At 39.6% G+C, this 23,991-nt stretch overlaps 1 protein-coding gene across 1 annotated transcript in view; it reads left to right on the top strand.

The window, feature by feature from the left end:
* Positions 1–3,859: 3,859 nt before the first annotated feature.
* PIK3R3 (phosphoinositide-3-kinase regulatory subunit 3) overlaps positions 3,860–23,991 on the top strand; it is an 86,482-nt gene continuing 66,350 nt past the window's right edge. Inside the window, exon 1 of the mRNA XM_059921832.1 lies at positions 3,860–4,643. Coding sequence (XP_059777815.1) covers positions 4,538–4,643 — 106 coding nt within the window. The 5' untranslated portion in view covers positions 3,860–4,537. The remainder of the gene's footprint in view (positions 4,644–23,991) is intronic.

Raw genomic sequence — 23,991 nt, 5'->3', positions numbered from 1 at the left:
AAAGAGGGGAACATGTTAGGCTAGAGAGAGAGAGACCTGCATTTTTGGTGATCTCCAAAGCTGAAGGAGGACCCAAAGTGGGGAGAAGATCTATATCATGTGCTGAAGGGTCTGAGGAAGCCCTCAAACAGAGCCCTATAAGCCCAGGAATTTAGCAGCATCTGGAGAAACGCCACTCCTATGAAAACTGCTCATTCATCTAATGTCATAATTTCTCAGTGCCTTGGGCTGATAGGATTAACCCTACCATGGTTTTCCAAGTTTCAAGAAAGATGTAGAGGAGAAATAAAAAATCACAAATGCCAAATAAAAGGGGTATCATTCTGAAAAAATGGAAAACCAAGATGTTAGACACTGGTATCATAAGAGATGACTATCCATCCCCAGGGGAGATGTCTTTCTAGAAGATCCACTAGCATTGCTTTTTTTACATTGTAAAGGCAAACTTTTCCATAAAAACTTGATATACCCCCAACTTATAAGGCACGTGGCTGGGAAGGTCCTAAAATCTGCAACTGATAATTTGTAGAGTTTTCTTGGAATCCCATTTATTAAATGAGTTTATTTAGCTGCACGGACTTGGCCTTATCACAAGTGGCAAAGGGAAGATAATGAGAAAGGAAAAAAAGAGGGGGATTGAGTCCAGTGATCCTCTGCAAAGCCTAAAGCCAGTTCTGTGTTAAATCCAGTGACCTTAAAAAAATAATAAAAGTATGTTTCCATTTTGCAAGGCTTTAAAAAAAATATCGTGTGCTCAGATGGCACCTTTAATCACGAAGAACTTTTGGCTGAGTTCCAGGCTGATTCTGCTGGCACAGAGAGGTCTGAGATCATACCCTATATTCAGTGCACAGAAGAAATATTTCACCCATCTCTGAAATAGGGGGAAACGGAGCATATTTGAACTGTTTCATAGCAAGACAAGAGCAGGGTGAAAAGTGAAGGACACTCTGTCTGTTTGGAGTTACAGAAAGGTACTATTAATTCTAAGTACTTAAGTGGCATTTTTTTTTTCATTCTCAGAGTGTTTCACAATAAACTAAGTAGCTTGCATAAATCTGAAGGTAATCTCCAATTTCACAGATATATAAATGAAGGCAGATTTTGTGATTTACCTAAGACTACTTTAAATTTTAAAAAGGCAGGAGGCAAAGGGGAAAAAACAACTCCCAAAGTAGCAGGTTGTGACCCAGGAGTTTGAGCTCCTACAGCTGAATTTACTCCACACCCAGGCCAAATATAATTCTCCAGGATGGAAATGATCCAGGGCACCAGAGCTAACATTGTCTACCTTTGCCAAAGAGCCTGAGGCGGTTTGGTGACAAGCAGTCAGAACCTCACTTCTATTTCTCAACTGAAAGAAAGTAAAGCCAACATCATATGACAGGCACTTCCCACCATGGCAGGGCACTGGTTCAAGCCCATCTGAAGGAAGTGTGCTTCCCCTTGATTCATCGTTGCCTCTTGCATCACTGTTATTCTTTGGAGGCCTCCTTTATTTGTTGGACAGTTGGGTCATATGATTTTAGGTGGCAAGGTTGAATCACATAGCTTTACTCAATGTGTCAGTTTTGAGCACACATTATATACTGTGCTGTTTCTTCACTACATCTCCCAAAGCCTTAGCTGTGGGGAAGGCCTGGGTGATTGCTCCGTGCATTGGAAATTGAATCCCCACCACTAAATCATGAGAAGTGGTCCAGGCAAAAGCTGCTATGGAAATCTGAAAGCTATTATCTTTTCCACACTTCCTCTCTTCACCTTCATTTTGTTTGGGAATGCACAGGGACACCCGTGAACAAAAATAAACCAACTTGCCCTTGACTGATTGTTCTGCTTTTTGAGTTATCAAATGTGAGTACTTCTGGCTCCCAGATACAGTGAAGTAAAGAGCCTTCTGGGAAACCAGCCACAAATTAGGGTTGATCTTCCAGTATCTTCTACCTGGAGGAATGGTTCAGGACATTCAAATTAATGTGACCTGTCCCAGGTTGATTTGGCTTCAGAATCACATTTGGATTTCAGAAATGTAAGCAAGCAAGCATATAAGAATCCTGATATGTTTTCTCAGCTCAACCCTGTCCATTCATTCTTCCTGGCTCTTTTTAACCCATGACTTTACACCCAGTCTATACACATTTTGACTGCTCCCAGGAACTGTCTCAACTCAGAGCACCTTTAAGGAAGGCAGAACCACTTTAGGAGGTTGAGGATGAAACGTGGCAACTTTTCCACAGGCATGTCAATATAGCAGAGCCACTCATGGTAGGAGGTTTTGCTAGGGCTTTAATCAGGTTGTCAACCCAAACACAATGGGCTTCGTTACTCCTGTGTAAAGAGGAAAGAGAGCAGTTTTTGGCCTCCCCAGACTGTATTGCAGGGTATGCAGAATGGCAATTCCAGGCACAAGCTTCACGAGACACAAATCTGCTTTTGGCTATTCAGTGTCCCTCCAGCAAGTTAATTAGCAGTTCCTGAAATGCGTGGAAATATTCAGCATTTTAAGAATGGGTGTAGGGATTGGGTGTATGTGGAAAGGCGTCTGTCGGGGAAACAGAATAGAGCTCTTTGGCGAGGGATTCCAACACCTGTGATTTATCTCAAAAATCACACACGCGCTGTAGTTGCAAGGCATTTTTTCCGGCTTGAGCACTAGAGCTGAGGGGCCTGCTGTGGCCCTCCACCATTTATTTCAGGGGTGGGCAGTTCCCTCTGGGTTCAAAAATCCTGGGGTGGAAAGCGCAGGGTAACCGCGAAATGCCTGCTTAAGAAGTGCCTCACTTCTCAAGGGGAGAAGTCGCGGCTGGGCTCAGGTAGCGGCCGGGGACGGCTGCACGGGGCCCATGGGCACATCCTCTCACTTAGCAGCACGGTCCTGCAAGTGGGTTTGTGGACCTTTGCTTTATTTGACAACTTATCATGGGGGGTGGGGCAAGCTGTCTCAGCTCGGAGAAGAGGTCCGTGGGGAGGGACTCTAACCGGGGACCTCCTAAGGACCAGAAGAGCGCGCGTCCCGCCAAGTGACAGCACGCGCCCTCTCTGTCCGATCCCCTCCCCCGCGGCCAGTTTCTGGGCAGAGGTGTCTCGCGCCAGCCCGTCCTCCCCCTCTCCTACTCGTCCGGGCGGACCGAGCCTCAGCGGGAGCCCCGCCTGTCTCCGGGCAGCTTGAGCCCCTAAGCGCTCGCCGAGCCTGTCAGTAACCGCCGTTTGCGCTTTCTTTCTTTCTTTCTTCTTTTTTTTTTCCACTCTTTTCTTTCCCCCTTCTGCCTTTGTCCCGCTTAGTAACTGGGCTGCGACCAATCGCCGCCTCACCGGCCGGCGCCGGCTGGCTCCTGATTGGCTCGCTTGGGGCGCGCAGCCGTCTCCCGGTCCTCAGCTGGAGCAAGGCAGACAAAAGACGCAGGCTCCGGGCTCCGGCAACCTGGCTCAGCCAATCACCAGCGACTTCATCCTCTCATTTCCCCCCCACCCCACCTCCCCTCTCGCCTCTCCCTCCCCGCGCGGCTGGCGTGCTCCCGGCACTGACTCCTGGCGAGCGGCCAGCGCCCGGGCCCTACCATTCTGATTGAGGCTGGGGGGAGAGAGGTTGGAGGGTTAAGGAGCCGAGGCCTAGGGAGCGGTGGGGAGAGTTGATAGCCGAGGCAGACGACAGCTTCCTGAACAGTCTCTCAGGCACCTGACAGAAGCCCCAACACTTCGAGGCGGAATAGAGTGGAAGGGGCAGTGGCGATGCTGGCCATCCCCCCTGCTCGGCGCGGTTGGGTGGCGCCTCAGCGGGAGAGCTTGGGGGCGGGGAGGGTGTCCCCCCTCCGCGCCGTTAAAATGAAACTCTAGTGGCTTGAGTCAGGGCAGAGCGTGAGGGGAGCCGGCGCTAGCGAGCTTGCTTGCAGCCGGGCGGGAGCGCACGGCCAAGCAGAGCTAACTGGACTCTCGGACGGGCCCCCATCCCCAGGCTGCAGCAGCTTCGGTTCCGAGCCCGACCGGAACGGAGCCCGAGTCCTGGCCCCTGAGGGGATTTCTCCCCGCAGACCAGTGGGACCCTGAAACTTGAACGCAATACCCAACCTCCTTTTTATGCCTTCCTTTGTCACTTACCCACCTTTCTCCCAGCGCGTTCTTTCCCCCGCCCCCCCTCTATTCTCCCTCTCTTGAAGGACACAAAAGTGGCTTCCGCGGAAAAATTTGAAGGCGGTGGGAGCTTTTCTCTTTGGAGAACGACTGTGTAGGAGGGATTTTTGGGGAAGCCGCTTTTTAACACTTCTGCCCTCCGCCCCCCAAGCCTTTCTGTACCCCTTCGAGGAGAAAAGCCCGTAGATTGAACGTTCGGGGGGCATTTTGCTGGCTGCCAGAGCAGGAGAGGGGAGGAGGACCCCGTCCTTGTCCTGGTAGTTGGCTGGACTTGTACCGGCCGTTGGAAACCCCGAAGTACATTTCCGAGTGGGACTTTTACAGATATATATTTTTAGATTTTTAAATAGCAGATAAAAAATATATATGCTTTCTATATATTTCCTGACGACCTGCCCCTGACAGCGCGATGTACAATACGGTGTGGAGTATGGACCGCGATGACGCAGACTGGAGGGAGGTGATGATGCCCTATTCGACAGAACTGATATTTTATATTGAAATGGATCCTCCAGGTACTTGGGAGAAAAAAAAGAATCTTGTGATGGGTCTGATTTGTGTTTAACAAAACCTTGGTGATGTTTTCAGGGCAGAAGTATTCTTGGGTGAACTAGGTTCGGGATGAGGGGCAGATTTGCAGTTAGAGCTGCAGTAAAACTGCTTCTGGTTTACACGTTTAAAGTTTGCAGTTAGGACCCCGATCCTATTGTCCTGTGAGAGTGGGGGTGGGGGATGGGGTGGGGGATGGGAGGAGAGACCCGTTTCTTTTACTTCGTTGCCTTTGCTTGTCGTTCGGTTTTTTGTCGTACCCTTCACCACCGCCCCCCCCCCCTCTTTTTTTCTTTTTCAATTAAAGATTCTTCTACCTGCAAAGGATGCTTTATATCCCAGTCTTGAAGTCCGTCTTTCCCTTTGGGGAAATTCTTTAAAGCTTGTCATTTCGTACGTTTGTCTTGTTTGGTTCGCTGTGTTTTACGTTCGTTAACTTCTGAAACTGGGTTACCTATGTGATGATTCGTTTTAAGACCCCCTTTTTCTCTCACGGAAGCCGAATGCCGGTTAGGGATTTTCAGGGATAGGGCGTTTTTATTCAGTCATGGCCTTAGTCTGAGGTTTTTCTTTTCAGAATATAGTCACTCAGATCTACGTGCCCTATTTTATTACTCTTTAATTTATGGTGATTTAACTTCATTTATGGGATCGGATTTAACGTAACTTCAATTCTTAGCGTAAAAAAAGGAGAAACCTTTTTTGTGTGAATATATGTGATGTGTACATATATGAGATAGGTTTGAGTATACATAATGTAAAGTATACATACACTGTATTTTTACTTTAGAGCTTTGTCTGAGATCCTTACAGACATTTTGTGTATCTGGTAGGAAAGGAAAAGGAAGGAAAAATGGAAAAGTTGGGTAATTTTTTTTCTTTAAAGTCTACCCCATTTTATGATTATTAGCTGTCAGATTTTCAAGCCCTGTTTGCAGTTATAGACAGTGCTTTATGTAATGATTTTTGAATAAGTAGAGGGCCTTTGTGACTATTTTTGTTAAGGATGAATTCGTTATGTCTTTAAAAAATGTGTTATAGCTAAGCCTACAGAAAAAATTGTGTGTCATTGGGGAATCTCAGTTATCATAAGACTATGTGTTTTTGGAAGCCTTTGAAAGGATTTGAGCCCATGAAAGTGTAATGAAGTATAACTGTCTTACAGCATGTATGTAGAAATTATTTCCTGTGTCCTTGTGAACAGTGAATTATCCTCTTTGTTTTTTTTTCAATTAGTCATAGAGAGATAGAGTGTTAAATGATGTTATATTAAAAACTAGTACTAATATTGAATCAACCTTTTTCACTCTTAATGATCACTTAGAATTTTTTCTTTTCCCTTCATTTTGGAGCCTTCTTTATTTGCTTTTATAATTGTGACTGCAATCCAGATGCAGCTTTTTTTGTATTTTGCGAAGTTTGTGAGATTTGCCACCCATCTATTGTGTGTATTTCCCCCTTTGTTTCCCCCTAATGGTAAAGCATCATTTCTATTAGATGCATTTATCATTCACATAAATGGAAATTTAGTACATCACTGGTTCCTCTCCTGTGAAAAGTAAGGTTAATAATTCTAGATTTCTGTTACTATAAGAATTATATATTCGAACTGCCTTAGAATCATACTGTATCATATAGTATCTTGCCTTGCAGACATACAAAGGGAATTTGTTGGGCGGAGAGGTGAGTGGGGAGGAGGGGAGAAAATGAAGAAGGCACTAATATTTGAAAAATATGGGCCTGGTAGAAGTGTAGACCAAGTTGAGTTGAGTTGTCCAGAAATGATTTTAAGAAAAGTGAACTATTATAATTATGTAGTAATGTGGGTCTTACAAGATTGTATAGAAAATTCTGATCCAAACTTTGTGTATTCCATGGAAATAAACTTTTGAGTTTAAAATGTTCATCTTTAAAAGAAATTTTGCATACTGTGATTCTAGTCAGAATATTGAAAATATGGTTATGCTGCTCTTTATTGCCCACTTTATAGTCTTAATGTAGAATACAGTTAGTTATTCCTAACAGCTTTTTTAAAAGGAAGCACACTTGAGTATGCTGAAGTATTGCCTATGAAGTGAATGGTTTTTAATGTAAATAATGTGAACAACCTTGTTTTGTGTGGTAAATTAAGTTTCGAAACATTTAAAACTAAGTTAATTTTTAGTGAAGAGGTTGCAGCATGTCTTGTATCTGCCTTTTTCCTAGTTCCTGTCCCAGATCAAGCTCTTATTATTTCCTGCCTGGACTGGTGTGATAGTGCACTGACTGTTCTCTCCGTTTCTACTCTGTCCAATCCACAGTATTATTAAAGTATCATCTGATGATTTACCTTCCAATGGTAAATCTTCCGATGACTTTAAAAACCGTCCAATGGCTTCCCTTTGCCTACTGAAAAAAAGCCCTGTCTTGCTTATCCTGTCATGTAAGTCCCTTTATTTTTGCTTCCAGCCTAATATTCCAGTCTTTTCCCCTCCTGGAGTCCATCACAAGTTCTGTGGAAGCTATTTTATACTTGCTGTTCCTTACTGTGTGTGTTTTCCTCTTCCTGGGATGCCTTTCACTTTGGGTTGGAACCTTATATATGTTAAGGGCCCTGGTGAGATGCCTTCTATGCCAGAATGTATGTTCCATGATCCCTTCTGTTAGGAGACATCCTTCCCTCCCTCTTCTAGCACTTCTCAGATAGAACTTCTTCCATTCTGTCTAGAGTAGCTTCCACATTTATTTATGTATACTTCCCCCTTTAGAATTATCTTCCCACCAGCTTATGAGCTTCTTAGCTTGCTCAAGGTCTTGCAAGTAGTAGACAATTTAATAAATATGTGAATTAATGAATACCTAAGGAGCATCATTTCTTTCTAGCCTTTAAGTGCTTTTCTACTTAAGGTCTTTGATCACCTCATTTCTTGGCTATTGCAATAGCCTAGGGTTAAGTAACTTCCAAATTAGACAGTTGTTGACTTAGGTTCCTTAACTATAATATTCATATTACAGTTTTCAAAATATGGCTTTCATTTTAATTTTAGACTGAAGCATAAATGTGAAGTTTTTATCTGTTATTGCTTCCAGCAGCCTCAAAAACTAGTATTGAAAGGTGTTTCCCTCCAGCCTGTATTTTCAAAAACTACCATTACCATGCATCCTGAAGGTATCTAATAACTGCACGGATTGCTACATCTATTACAATTTATTGACAACATAAGGATTGGATCCAGATGGGACTTTGATGTCTTAATGTTTATGTATTTCCCAGAAATACTGGGAAATATTGAACTGTTTAGATGAAACAAAACTTTTTATTTTGGAGATGTTAAGATTATGGTACAGAGAATTGCTTTTAAGCATCTCAGTTAGTCCTGTTGTGATTTGGGAATCAGGATTATTCCATAACAGAACAGTTGCTGGATAGACCTCTCAAAGAGCCCTGTGTTTGGTATAGGAGCTATTGGAGGATTACCAGTACATAAGTGATCATAAACTCATGCCCAGAGCTTATAGATAGTGGTCTATTAGCTTGCACTTTAGTTTTGACATTGTTACTGTATTTATTTTGAGGAGATGTAATAAATGATTTATTTTTTAAACTAATGGATACAATTCTTTTTAAGATTGTCTGTAGACTTTTTTGTTCTTATCAAGACAAATTTCTGAAATAATCTGTACGGCAGCAACATCTCCTCAGTGGTCACTAGGAAATTAAAAATTTAATTGTTTGGCAAAACATAAATACAGGAAGGTCTAGAAAAGTGGTTCTCATTTTTTTTTTTAATCTCAGTACCCCTTTTATACTCTTAAAAATTATTGAGGATCCCAAAGAGTTTCTGTTTAAGTGGGTTATATCTATTGAAATTTACCATATTAGAATAAAACTGAGAAGTCAAAAAATATTTATTTAATTCATTTAGAAATAAAGCATTACATGTTAACATAACTTTAAAATGAGAAAATAGCTATATTTCCCAAAAAACAAACAAAAAAAGTGGGAAGAGTGGCATCATTTTATGTTTTTGCAAATCACTTTAATGTCTGGCTTTTTAATCTTTAATGTCTGGCTTAAATGGAAGACATGTAAATTCCTAAGTCTGCTCCTCTATTCAGTCTGTTGAGATACCACAGGTCATAGCCTCTGGAAAACTCCACTACACAGTTGTGAAAGAATGAGAGTACAGAAGGCAAGTAATGTCTTAGTGATATTCTGAAAATATTTTTGACCTGTTGGACCCTCTGAAAAGGTCTTGGGGACTCATTGGTCTCTGGACTACACTTTGAGAAGTACTGGTTTAGTAGTTACTTGACTACATAATTTGATGGCCAACCCAGTAAAGTATCTTCTGACTTTTTTTTTTTTTTTTTTTCACACACACACACTGTATTTTATTTTTATAAGAGATAAATAGACTGACACCAAGCATTGTACATGGATGACCACAACAAAAGCAACAATGATTGCAATTACCAAACATGAAACACACTCATACTATGTCATAATATTGACATTCAGTCCAGTAATCCTCCACTGTAACAGCTCCTTTACTTTGCAGTGAAAATTGATTTGTATATTCTTTGCCTCTGAGTCCTTGTGGGATTTTTTTTTTTTTTAATTCAGACAGAAAGTCACAAAAATTATACTCATCCTCATCAGTTCACTCAGTCTCTTCTGACTTTTTTGAAGCCAAATGAAAAGGTTGTTTCAGGAAACTTTCTTGCTTTGGCATACTTGGTATTTTCATCCTGGTAAAATTTAGATTAAGTAACATTCTGGTGGAGAACTAGCATACTGGCCCTGTGGTTGAAGGAAATATCTGCTGAGAAACAACACTGAAGAAATAGGTCACCTGCCACCATGTGGTCCTTACTATTAGCAGATTGGGCATTCTGCTTCTGTGGTGTAATTTTTCTTTATAACTCTGAACATTTGATGGATTCATCTTATGTAAAATGCTTCTCCTATGTGTAGTAAGGTATTTCTTTTATGAGCTAGGTGTCGCTTTTTAATGATGCTGTAGTATGGGACAAATGTTAATATCATCAAATGATGTAAAAAGCCATGCCAACTTTTTCTGTATGTTCTTATTGAAAAAGATTAGTCACTGCTTTCATTTAATATATTATAGTTTATAGTATTCCAACTATGTTTCATTAGAAATATGGTAAGTCTTCATTTTATAATGCTTTTAAAATTTATTCTCATTTTTTATATTTATCTTAGAATGTAGAAAAGATTGGACATGTTTATGGTCACCATATTTAACAAAGTAGATAGAAAAATAATTACAAATATGTCTGTGTGATATGATATAATTTTTATTGATATTAAAGGGGGATGCAGCCTGAATGTAGTAGAAAGAACACAGGCTTTGGAAACAGATGGTATGGGTCCCAAACCTAGCTTTGCTTCTTATTCTGCCCAAGGTTACGTGGCTAGTGCTTAACCTCTGTGAGCATCCATTTTCTCTTTTGTAAAATTGAACTAATATGTACCTTTCACAGTTGTTCTGGGAATTAGAAGTACTATATCATAATCTAGCACAGTGTTTGGCACATGGTATATACTCAGTTCATTGTAGCTTATATTTTAAAGCATATTTTTGTTTAAAGATTTTTCTTTTTCTTTTTTTTGATGTGGACCACCTTCAAAGTCTCTATTGAATTTGTTACAATGTTTTTATGTTTTGGTTTTCTGGCTGTGAGGCATGGGATCCTAGCTCCCTCACCCCCTGCACCAGAAGGCGAAGTCTCAACCACTGGACCGCCAGGAAAGTCCCTCTTAAAGCATATTGATAATATTTAATTATCTTAACTCTACTGCTTTGGACACTCTTGCAGTCAAAACCTTTTGAGCTTTCTTGCTCCATTCTTGTCTCATCCTTGACATTTAAACTGGGGCCGTTTTGGTTTTGGAAGAATTCTCTAGGGTCTTTTCTAGTTATAACATCTCATGAGTCTATGGAAATACGACTCAAGTCATCCTTTCTTTTTAGTTTCTATTGCCCTTGTTCCTCATCACCTCGCATTTGAAATGGTTTGTAATACGGTAATTGTTGCCAACATTTGTTGAGTAGTTATTACAGAACAAGCACTATGTTAAATGCTTTCATATGTAGTATTTCTTTTAGCCATACAACAACCTTATAAAATAAGCACTACTAGTATCCCACTTTACAGACAGGAAACTGAGGCATAAATGTGTTTAGTAAATTATTCAGTGCCTCACAGCCAGCAGGTAGCAGAGCAGGTATGTCTGCCTGACTCTAATGCCCAAGTTCTTAATCAGTGCCTCCTAAGTGATTGCTTTGTTTCTAATTTTTTTCCCCTCCCCCATAAATTCATCCTGAATTCTTCAGCCAGGTTAATCCTACTGAAATGTTATTTTCATTGTCTTACTGCTCTATTTATAAATAATCAGCAGCTCTCCATTTCTTTTAAGCAGAGGCTGTATTCTTAAACTTGGCTTACATAGTCTTTAGTAATATGGTACCAATTTACATTTCCAACTCAATTACTAATCCTCTATTCTCATTTCTCATCTTGCCCAATTCCTTGCTTATCCCCTCAATATACCTTGCTTATTTCCATCTCCAGCCTTTTGGTTATGCCACTTCTTGTGTTAGATTATGCCCATCCCACCCCATCTTCAAATCAGGATCCTTTGCAAGTCCTTCTTCCTTTTTTTCTTCCTCTGAAAATTCTAGCACTGAACCCCTTAATTATCTAGGGCTAAGGTCTGTTATTTTGACACAAAATCATGTTACATTATGGCATTAATTATTTTGTGAATATAACTTATCTCCCCAACAAGGTACGCTTCTTGAGGTCAAGCTGTCATATTTCTTTTGTATCTATTTTTTTCTCTAAATACCCAGTGTCCAAATATTTTGTTAAATCTTAGACCTGTGGACTCAGCCAGCTTCATTTATGACTTGTTTCAAAATGTTGATATTATTTATTATCAACATGTGACCTTTAAACTTATAAAGATAATTTATTCTAACGAAAGAAATAATGAAAAAATACAATACTTAATGTTATCAGCAAAATTTTATGGTTTCGCGTAAAAGTCACATTTGAAATTTGGAAGAATTAAAGTGAGTAGTAAGTTTTTGAAAGTTTGTTAGGCTAGTTTTAACACAGTATTGGGTTAAATGTAGATTTAATTTACTTAATGTGTTACTATACCAATTAAATTTAGATTGTGTAGGACTTGACTTGGGATAACAAGGTAAGGTCAAACATAGAGCCTTATAAGATCAGTTTCCAAATTGTTTGCCCATATATGGTATATGTTTTGTTCCTTGTATATTATTTGTAAGTTCATATAAAGTAAGAGGGTTATCTAATTTTTTTAATAAAAGAGGCAGTAGGCTAGGTCCAGCCTGCCAGATCATACCATTTTGCAGGTCCCATGTCAATATAAAAACTGCCCTGTGCCCTGTGAATATGAGCCAACACAAAGCCAAAGTCAATACCATGATGTCATACCATCCGCCATTATCCAGCCTTGGATTTCCTGTCTGATGTTCTGTTTGTGGACCAGATCAGTTGTCTACCCGTGTGTAAGGGTATAGGGCAACAAATCCAGAGCATGCAGCTATGTAATCTTAAATACGTATTGTTACAGTTTCTTTTTTTTTTTTTTTGGCTGTGCCACGTGGCTTGCAGGATCTTAGTTCCCCAACCGGGGATTGAACCCGGGCCATGGCAGTGAAAGCGCCGAGTACTAATCACTGGACCGCCAGGGAATTCCCTAGTTTTTTTTTTTTTAAACTTAAGAAAAAATAAATTCAATCATGAGTCAAAATTTATAATTTGTGTATAAATTGTTTTGGAGAAGGCCTTATTGAAATGATTGTGCTAGAAGAATACTGCTTTAGAGTTCGTTCTTTCACATGTATCCTTTTTAACTTTCTAACTCCGCAGCTGAGTCACTCAGTGTGGTATAATTCATGTTGAACTTCTAATATGCATTTGTAGAATTAGCCACAAACCTTTTTTTAAAGATAATTTAAGATAAATTTTATTTATTTTTCTTATTAAAAGCACTACAAAAGTACTACATAGTCATTGTAGAAAAGAGAGAAAATACAGATAAGTAAAAAGAAGAAAGTAAGAGCTCCCGATCCTACCACACAGAATAACCACTGTGATCACCTTCAGATATATTCTTTCACGTGTGTATTTCTCATTTCAAATTCAAATGAGACAGTACTGTAAATATCTGCTTTTTAAGGTATTTATACAAACTTTCACATTTGAGAATAGTTTTAGATTTACAGAAAAGTTGCAAAGTAGTACAGAGAATTCCCATATACCTTTCACCCAGTTAAACACCTTTTTTTTAAAAAATTTATTTAATTTATTTTTATTTTTGACTGTGTTGGGTCTTCATTGCTGCGCGCGGGCTTTCTCTAGTTGCTGCGCGCGGGCTTTCTCTAGTTGCGGCGCGCGGGCTTTCTCTAGTTGGGGCAAGCCGGGACTTCTCTTCGTTGCGGTACAAGGGCTTCTCATTGTGGTGACCTCTCCTGTTGCAGAGCATGGGCTCTAGGCGCGTGGGCTTCAGTAGCTGTGGTGCATGGGCTCAGTAGTTGTGGCTCATGGACTCTAGAGCGCAGGCTCAGTAGTGTGGCGCACGGGCCTAGTTGCTCTGTGGCATGTGGGATCTTCCCGGACCAGGGATTGAACCCGTGTCCCCTGCATTGGCAGGTGGGTGCTTAACCACTGGGACACCAGGGAAGCCCAACACCTGCTGTTTTTTCACTTAATTTGTCATGAACACTTTCCCATGACAATAACTATTCATGTTAACATCATTTTAAATAATAGGATTGTACTCAATTGTATGGATATAGCATATTTATTGAACTAATTCTATTTAACCACAAACTTTTTTTTCTGAGGTTAGTCCTGGGATATGTTTCATAAAAAAGTATGTAGTTAGTATGTTTTCAGCTGTAAGCAGCAGAACCTAATTCAACATGGCTTAAGAAATAAGAAATTTTATCTTCTCATATAATAGGCTTCAGCATTGGTTGATTACAGAAATTCAACAATTCAGTAAAAACCCATATTCTTTCCATTGCTCAATTCTGCTGCTCTCCATGGGATAGGCTTACAGGCATCACATCCATACGCACAACTTCTAAAAGAAGGAAGATGTCTCTTCCTGTGCCTCTGTTTACAGAGAGAGGAAACTTTCTCCAAAAGCCTCTAGCAGGCTTCTTTCAGACCTTTTTGGCCAGAATTGGGTAGTATGTCCATTTCTGAACCCATCAGGAATGGTTCAATAGTGATTACTATCAAACTAACCGAGTTCGTGCCTGAATCTGGAGTGGTGTTGACTTCCCCTGAGGCATTATACTGGGGAAGGATTCTATTAGGAAGGAAGAAGGAGGGGATGAATTCTAGGTAGGCAAACAACAGTAGCCAATCTGGAAAGTAATTTGGAGAACCATAGCTCTTTCAAAGTTCTCATCTCTGTGTTTGGAAATGAAAAGAATTAACGAGTTAATTTTTTTTTCTTTTTCAAAACTAAAATCTAATTAGTATAGTGATGTATTATGAAACCCATTTTCATTTTACAAATTGGAATTCACAGGGTCACATAGTATTGAGAGTTAAATATAAGACAGGCCTTTTCCTATCTTACCAATTGCTTTCTAGAAGATGAGGAAGCTAACTTCTCTGGTTGATAGTTTCCTTATTTGAGTCATGTAGGTGTTGGAATAGAGTATATTAGTATATCAAGTAAATGACTGTGAAGAGAGAATTTTGTAAAACTGTAAACTCCAAATTTCAAAGTTTAATAAATTAAGTAAGTTTGGTATATGAAGCCTTGGACTTGTAGAATGATTTATGATTTGAATGACTGGTGTTAAAAATTAGGACACTTAAAATAACCCATAGATCATATCTTTCAATTAAAATGTATTAATTAGAAATTTAGAGGCAATATAGTGGGGCTATTAAGAGAGAGGGTTCTGGAATCAGATTGCCTGAGTTCAGATTGTGCCTCTGCCACTTCCTAGCATATGTCATTGAGCAATTTACTTATGTTTTCTGTGTTTTGGTTTCCTCACCTAAAAAATGGGGATGATGATGGTCCCTACTTCAGTAGGATTGTTGTGAGAATTTAGTGAATTAACAACTGTAAAGCAACTAACACGCCCAGACCATATTAAGCATCCAAAAATGTTTTTGTTCATGTGTATTGATTAATTCATGTTTTTCAACAAATATTTGATTGCCAGATAGTGTTCTAGGTATAGCAGTGAACAGAACAGCAAAGCTCCCTGTATTCATGGAGTATACATTTTTAAGGGAAGGGAGAGAGCAAAGAATAAACAAATTCATAAGTGAAATATATAGTGATGGTGATAAATGATATGGAGAAAAAGCAGAGAACAAAAATAGAGTGCTGGGTGGGGGACCTGCTATTTTAAATAATAGGACAGGGAGGGCCTGACCTAAAGGAATTGAGGGGGCTAGCCAGGTAGATATATGGGAGCTGAGAGGGCGGGGGAGTGTGCCTGGTAGAGGGGATACCATATGACTTACTCTGCGGCAGGAGCGTGTGTGTCATGTATTCAGGGATCATCTACGAGGCTAGTGTGGTTGGAGTGGAATGAGGGGAAAGTAGTAAGATTTAAAGACAAGTAATGGTGTGGATGGTGGGGAAGACCATTGATTGTAAGAACTTTGGCTTTTAAAACTTGACTGAGGAATATAACCAATATTTTATAACTATAAATGGAATATAACCTTTAAAAATTGTGAATCACTATTCTGTACACCTGTAACTTGTACATCAACTTATACTTCAATTAAAAAAAAAAAACTTGACTGTGATGAGAAGCCATCCAAGGGTATTGAACAGTGATGTATTATGATTCCTGGCTTAAAAGGATGATTCTGGCTGCTGGTGGAAGTGGAGAAACTGGTTAGGAAGCTACTGCAATAAACAAGCTGAGGGATGGTGGTGGCTTGGGCAAGGGTGGACGCTGAGGAGGTGGTGAAAGTAGTTGGATTCTGAATATTATGACCAGTTATGTAGCTTGTCATTTCTAAACTGACTTAATTACTTTATTTTCTAATTTCTTAGCTTTAAGTATGCTTTAGTAATTAAAAGATTTAGCTTTTAAAATTATGTCAAAACTATATATTTTGGATGGATTTTTCTCTTTTTTGAAGTGTTATGATTTCTAATCTCTGCCATCTGAGTGCAAAGCAGCATAATATGTGGCCTTAGTTATTTGATGAAGGCTTACTCATAAGTTGCTTTGATAAACATTACTGTATAAATCTAGACTGTACTATAATTTACTTTCAAAAGTAACTTTGAAAAGAAAATTATCTTAAAGTTCTAAGTTTCTATGGTGGGCTTTGAAGGGGAGAAGAAATTAAAGAGAAGGAAGCCATGCCATATATGTGTCATTTTACTTTATGTGCTAAAGTTGTTAGTGTTTTAGAATAATTAAACTATATTTATGTGTTTTTGCTTATTAGTGGAATGCTTAAGTGCTTGAGTATAGACATTGTTTTGAAATAGGGAAGTGTTGCTCAATGTTTAGGAGCTCTGAACTCGGGCTGCTTGGATTTCCGGTTCTAGCCCTGTCTACTTCTGGTTTGTGACCCTGGACAGTTTCCTAATCTGTATAGCAGGGAGAAGAATATTAACCCCATTGTAGGGTTGTTGTGACAATTAGATGAATTAGTACATGTTAGACACTTAGAGCAGTATCTGTTGTTGTTATTATTTTTATTATTAAGCTGGGATGCTTTGTGACATATCTCCTCTCTTCCATTCAGAGGAAGCACCAGCCTAACATTTAAATTGAATTGAAAAGTAATTTAAACCTTTATTCCAGCTTCTCAAAAATGCCAAAGGGGATTACATTCATACCATATTGCATTACTACTTAAAATCTGATTTCTCCTTTTTTTTTTTAAGAGTATCTTTTTAAAAATAATTAATTAATTAATTAATTATGTCTGCACTGGGTCTTCATTGTGGCACATGGGCTTCTCTAGTTGTGGCACATGGGCTTCTCTAGTTGTGGTGCACAGGCTCTAGAGCCTACGGGCTCAGTAGTTGCAGCGCATGGGCTTCTCTAGTTGCAGTGCGCAGGCTTCTCTAGGTGCAGTGCACGGGCTCTCTAGTTGCAGCATGTGGGCTTTGCTAGTTGCAGCATGTGGGCTCTAGAGTGCGTGGGCCCAGTAGTTGTGGCATGCGGGCTCTCTGGTTGTGGTGCATGGGCTCAGTAGTTGTGGCACATAGGCTTAGTTGTGGTATGTGGGATCCTAGTTCCCCGACCAGGGATGGAACCCAGGCCCCCTGCATTGGGAGCTCGGAGTCTCAACCACTGGACCACCAGGGAAGTCCCTGATTTCTCCATTTTTGATCAGTATCTTTGCACGGTTAATCCCAAACTTCTTTCTCTCTTTTAAAACTTGCCAGACTCTCTATGGCGACTTGAACAGTCTCATTGTTTTTGTTTCTTTCCTCCCTTTCTCAAACTTATTAGTTTCTCTTCCAGGAGTACCTGTTTCCCTTTCAGCTCTCTCCTTTGCCTATTTCATTACTCTGATCTGTATAATAAGGGCCAGGAACCAAGGGAGTAAAGAAAAGAAGCTATGAATACTCATATAGCAACGTATTTCATTTTGTCACACTTCTCTGCCATAGAACATGTTTGACTTTTAGAAAGAAGTTTGCTTAAGACAATCAGGTAGTTCAGACCTGTTGTAGGATGTTAGCTCAGGACTTGGGAGTTTAGTCTTTTTCCTAGTAGTCATGAACTATGTGAGAGAAGTTATCACTTTTGTCTGACTGAGATTGACGTGGGCCTCTCTTTTGATTCCTAGGGATCAACAATGGGCATTTAGAGTAGAGTTGCCAGATAATATACATTCAGTATGTCCCATGCAAAATTTGGGACATATTTATACTAGAAAGTTATTCATTGTTTATCTGAAATTCAAATTTAACTGGGTGTCTTGTATTTTTATTTGCTAAATTTGCCAAGCCTAACTTAGAGAGAGGCTGGACAGTTGAATAGACACTATTTCCTAGTACATTCTCCCCATGGAGATAGATGTGTAGGGATAGACATGTAACTTGTTGTAATGGATATCAGGATTTTTTAGTTTCAGTAGCAAAAAGTCCAACTCAAATTGGTGTAAGCGAAGAGAATTTATGGGTTTGTGTAGTTGAAAAGTTGAAAGGGAATGAGGGAATAAACAGGGTTGTACTGTATAGCACAGGGAACTATATCCAATCTCCTGGGATAAACCATAATGGAAAAGAATATAAAAAAAGAATGTATATATGTGTATAACTGAGTCACTTTGCTGTACAGCAGAAATTAGCACAACTTTGTAAATCAACTATGCTTCAGTTAAAAAAAAAAAAAAAGGGAATGGGGGTCCCTGGCTGGGTTTGATCAAGACTGTCAGGCTTTGGCCCTGTTTTTCTGCATTTCTCTTGGCTCTCCCCTATATCAGCTTTTTTCTCAGGCTGGCTTCCCTGGTAGTATAAGATGACTGCCTGTGGCTCCTGGGACTACATGTTTCCTCAATTCTGGGTGGGAAAAAAGGATGCTTCCCACAAATATAACACAGAAATCCTGAGTTTGTCACTACTTAGACTATTCCTGTGTCTCAAAGGATCACTGTTTTAAAATCTGGATTCCTTGAACTATTAATTGTAGCTTTCTCTGTCTGGTAAACTTGAGAGTGCATCAGAACCACCTGGAGGACTTGTAAAAACACAGATTGCTAGGCCTTACCCCCAGAGTTTCTGATTCAGTAGGTTTGGGTTCTAAAAATTTGTATTTGTAACAGATGTTACTGATTTGGCTGGTCTGCAAACCACACTTTGAGAACTACTGCTGTGTGGAATCAGGGCCTACTCCTGGAGCTGGGGAAGGGGTCAGTCCCACATAAACTCCTTACCAGTGTGGAGAAGGAACAAGATAGGTTTTGAGGAGATAATTACAGTGTCCACTAAAGAGAGGACTGCTTGCTGTTTTTTGCCTGTCCAGCTTCCCTTCCCTCTTTTTTTTTCTTGTTTTTCCTTCCCTCTTATTTGGGTAGCAGCTTCCTCATTTTTATCTTGGAACCATTCCTCCCCTATTTGCAATCAGTGTGGCTTAGGTAGAATTGATCTAAGCCATTGGCTTTAAGGGTAGGCACATGACCCAGGCCTGGCCAATAAGATCACTGCATTTGCCTGGCCAGGGGGATTAGCCTAGGAGTTAACAGGGCAGTGATCTTTGTAATATAGTCAATGCACATTACTATATGTTACTATTTACTGTCCTGACTAGTGATATAAAGATGGCATAATCCCTGTCCTTAAGGAGCTCAGACTGTAATTAAGGAGTACCCACATGCAAACAAATGCATGTAGTACTTCTCTTTATAACTTCCTCCCTTTCTCATGTCTATCATCTAACATACATTTCCATTGTATACTGTATTACCCACTTTATAATCCTTAACCACTGTTATAATTAGTTGTTTAGCATCTTTAATCCTTATTAGATTATCAATTCCATCAGGATAAGGGCTGAGTCCATAATTAACTGCTGGGTTTCCAGTACCTAGCACTGTCTCTGGCACATAGAGATACTCAGTAAATATTGATTGAATGAATGTTTTAAGTATAGTAATAGAAAAATGTATAAACAGAAGAGGGAATGATTGGTTTACTGGTGGGGTAGTAGAGAGGTAACAGCCTGGGTAAATGCACACAACTTGGTGTATTTGGGAACTGTAACTAATTCAGTTTTGTTGAAACAAGTGTGAGGTAGGAAGTGGTGGTAAATGAGCCTGGAGAGATAGGTGAGGGCCAATTGATGAAAGGCCCTGAATGCTACACTTAGAGGCTGGATTTTTTCCTGTGGGCAGTTGGGGAGCCACTGACTGATTGGTTTCAAGTAGGGAAAAGAGTATATTGGCTGCAAAGTGAAAAACAGATTGGAGGAAAGCCAGATTGAAGAAAGTAAACTCTCTAGGAGGCTATTTCAGTACAGATGAAAGATGTTATGAAAGCCTAAGGTAAATGGAAAAAAAAAAAAAGAACAATATGGAGGTTGGGGGGAGACCCTGTGCATAAGAATTCATGTGGACTCATGGAGATTTTTATTATAATTTAATTTTGTTTTAGCAGCAGAGACTTCCTTAGCCAATCTTAACTACTGACGCATAGTTCTACATACATACCCACTTTATATTTGTAACCAGAGATTATGTTTCTGTTTTAACTTCTAATCATTTAAAAAAAAATAAGTGGAAATTACCTGCCCCCCGCCCCAAAAAAAAAGAAGCCTAAAGTAAGGTAGTAGCAGAGAGAATGAATAGGAGAGTTATTTAAAAAGTAAAATTGATGGGACTTAGAGACTATCTTGAGAAAAATCAAAGACTCTAGAATGATTTTTAGTTTTCTGGCTTGGGAGATGGTGGTACCATAAACTAAGAGACACAATTTAAAGAGGAAGGACAGGTTTGGATCATATGGAGAAAAGTGTAAAGGTGTATTTTATTCTAGGTACTCTTCTAATGGCTGGGAATATAGCAATGAACAAAACAAAGTGCTTGTTTATGCAGGAGGAGATATGACAGTAAACAAATTAAGAAGTAAATACATAGTTATGTTAGGTGAAGACAAAGTCTATAGAGGAAAAAAAACTCCTGGCTTAGGAATTCCCTGGTGGTCCAGTGGTTATAACTACACACTCTCACTGTGGAGGGCTCGGGTTCAATCCCTGGTTGGGGAACTAAAATCCCACAAGCCATGTGACACATCCAAAAAAAAAGGAAAAAACAAAAGAAAGCTACTGGCTCAGGGAGATGGAAGTCAGAGAAGGAATTACTGTTTTATTTTGGGTAGTCAGAGAAGACCTCACTGATATGGTGATTTAACCTTATTGTGACATAAAATACATATTAATAAGTATATAAAACATAAATGTACAGTTTACTGACTTCATATAAAGTGAACAACCTTGTAACCACCACTTAGATAAAGATGTTGAAGATAGCTTCCCAGAAGCCAAAAGCATGCCCCTCTCCAATTAATATCCCCCTTCTCTTCTTCCCACCAAAGGTAGCCATTGACTTGACATTTTATGCAATTACTTCCTTGTTTTCTTTCTTTTCTTTTCTTTTCTTTTTTTTTTTGTCTGCGCTGCGCGGCTTGCGAGATTTTACTTCCCTGACCAGGGATCGAACCCAGGCCCCTGGCAGTGAGAGCACCAAGTCTTAACCACTGGACCTCCAGGGAATTCCCTGTTCTTAAATGATATATTTTAGTTTTGCCTTTCTTTTGAGTTTCAGATATGTGGAATTATACCATATGTATTCTCTTGTGGTTTTTGTTCAGCATTAAGTCATCTATATTGTTTTGACCTAGCTGTAGTTTCTTCTTTTTTTATTATATGGTATTTCATTGTGTATCACAGTTTATTCCTACTGTTGATAGATATTTGGGTAGTTTCTATTTTGTCTATTATGGACAGTGCTGCTATGAACATTTTTGCACACATGCCCTGTTTTACATCAGTACATTTTTGTAGGGTATATCTAGGATTCAGAATTCTGGTTTATAGAATATGTGTATCTCAGCCCTTCTAGAGAATGCCAAACTATTTCCTTTTGTAACAGTGTATGTTACTTTAACCCTCGGTATTGTCAGACATTTACATTTTTGTAAATGTCATAAGTGTGTAGTGGTATCTCATTGTGGTTTAAATTCATTTGCATTTTCCTTATTCCTAATGAGGTTGATAATCTTTTCGTATGTAGGCCATTTGGTTATCTTCTTATAAAATGCCTTTTCATGTCTTTTGCCTGTTTTTCTGTTGGATTGTCTATTTTTAAAAATATTTATTTACTTATTTATTTGGTTGCACTGGGTCTTAGTTGCAGCAGGTGGGCTCCTTAGTTGTGGCGTGCATGTGGGATCTAGTTCCCTTACCAGGGATCGAACCTGGGCCCCCTGCTTTGGGAGCATGGAGTCTTATCCACTGCACCACCAGGGAAGTCCCCTATTTTTTCTTTTTCTTAGATTTGTAGGAATTATAGATATGGGTGTTAGTCCTTGTTTATTATTGCACATGTATTGCAGATATTTTCTCTTAAGGTGACATTCTGAGCAGAGACCTAAAGGAAATGAATGAGTGAGCCATGGGGTTAGCTGAATGAAGAGTATTACAGGTAGAGTGAGCAACAATAACATACAAAGACCTTGAGGCAGGAGTATTTTTGAAATGTTGTAGGAGCAGCAAAGGATGCTTACCTGAGGTTGGAAGAGAGAGGGGTAGGAGGATCTCAGAAAAAAATGAAGCAAAATGAAAAAAAAACCCAGCAACTCATGGGACTTCCCTGGTGGCACAGTGGTTAAGAATCCACCTGCCAGTGCAAGGGACACAAGTTCAAGCCCTGGTCCGGGAAGATCCCACATGCCACGGAGCAACTAAGCCCGTGCACCACAACTACTGAGCCTGCGCTCTAGAGCCCGCAATCCACAACTGCTGAGCCCACAAGCCACAACTACTGAAACCCACGTGTCTGGAGCCCGTGCTCCACAACAAGAGAAGCCACTGCAGTGAGAAGCCTGTGCACCACAACGAAGAGTAACCCCCGCTCGCCGCAACTAGAGAAACCCCGCGCAGCAACAAAGACCCAATGCAGCCAAAATAAATAAATTAAAACAAAAAAACAAAAAACCCCCCAAAAACTCATGGAGTGTTCCTAGTAAAAATGTAGACTATAAAATCCATTCCTTGCTATTACTACAAATACATAAAAATGGAGTATGGTGAAGGAAGAGAACTAGAATACGATCAAATGAAAAGAATAATTTAATGATGGGATTGTGGATAATTTTTGTCCTAGATTTGTTATTATATATCAAAAACAATGTTAAAAGTACATTTAAAAAGAGAAAAGATTTGCAAGTAGATACTACAGTTAAGTTAAAAAAATTAATCTTCAGGAAGATAATCTCGGAGCTGCCTCTTACTCTCAGGCATTAATACGTAGAAACTCTGTATTAGTTTCCTATTGCTACCATAACCAGTTACCATAAACTTAGTGGTTTAAAACATTATTATCTTGCAGTTCTGGAAATCAAAAGTTCTAAAATCAAGGTGTTGGCAGGCTGTATTCCTTTCGGAGGCACTAGGGAAGAATTCGTTTTCTTGCTTTTTCCACCTTCTAGAAGCTGCCTGCGTTCCTTGACTCCTGGCCCCTTACTCTATTTCAAAGCCAGTAGCATTGCGTCTTCAAAACTCTCTCTCTCTCTGACCTCTGCTTCTGTTGTCATATCGCCTTCTCTGACTCTGATATTCTTGCCTTCCTCTTATGAGGACGTTTGTGATTCCTTTAGCTCACTTGGATAATCCAAGATGATCTTCCCATCGCAATATTCTTAACAGAATCACATCTACAAAGTCCCTTTTGCCATGTAATGTAACATATTCACAGGTTCCAGGAACATTCTAGGGATGTCTACATCCTTGGAGGGCCGTTATTCTATCTACTGCAGACTCTAAATTTGAGAATAAAAATTTCACTTAATCCTGTTTCTTAGGATTTGATGAATGAGGAATTAGAAGTATAGATAAAAGAGAGAGGGCCCTCATTAGCAGAGAAGGAGCTTGGTGAATGTCTTATCTTAATTTTGAATATTCTACAACATCTGCCATAGAGGGATAGCTTAGAGTTAGCCTTACACATGATGTGAGGAGTACCTGAAAGATTGCGGGGAACTTTTAAGTCCTATTTCACGTAGTTGATGGCTTGAGAGAAAGAGGATTGTGCTTTGTTAGAAGACTGGTTTGAATTTGGTCTGCTTAACAACTGTGTGACATTGAACAGTCTTCATCTGTGAAATGGGAGTAGTCGTACTTAATTCACAAAGATTTTTATAAGAATTATATATATACACACATACACAAATATACATATACATATAATGAAATAATACTTAGCTTAGTATCTGGCATATAGCAGGTACTCTTCTTGAAGGTCAGTGCTTTTGTGATATACTGATAGGGAAATGTTAGAGAGGTTAAGGTGAGGGGCTTGTGCTGGAAGCTTTGCTAGAGGCAGCTGCACATCTCAGTTGCTAGAAGCTGCCTGACTCTAGTGTGTGCTTGGCTCTAAGGTCAGGATGGGTAAACTTTTGGGACAAGAGAAACAGTGGGTTAGTATTTGTAGCAAGTGTCACTGATCATTATTCTTTTTTTATGGCTCATTTTACCTTTTTTCTATGGGAAATTTCAAAAATGTTTTTCTGTCTTCAGGCTGACCTTT

This window comes from Balaenoptera ricei, chromosome 1, assembly GCF_028023285.1.
Source record: "Balaenoptera ricei isolate mBalRic1 chromosome 1, mBalRic1.hap2, whole genome shotgun sequence".
NCBI lineage: Eukaryota > Metazoa > Chordata > Mammalia > Artiodactyla > Balaenopteridae > Balaenoptera > Balaenoptera ricei.
The sequence above is the reverse complement of the archived record's forward strand: the minus strand, read 5'-3'. Positions and strand labels throughout refer to the sequence as shown.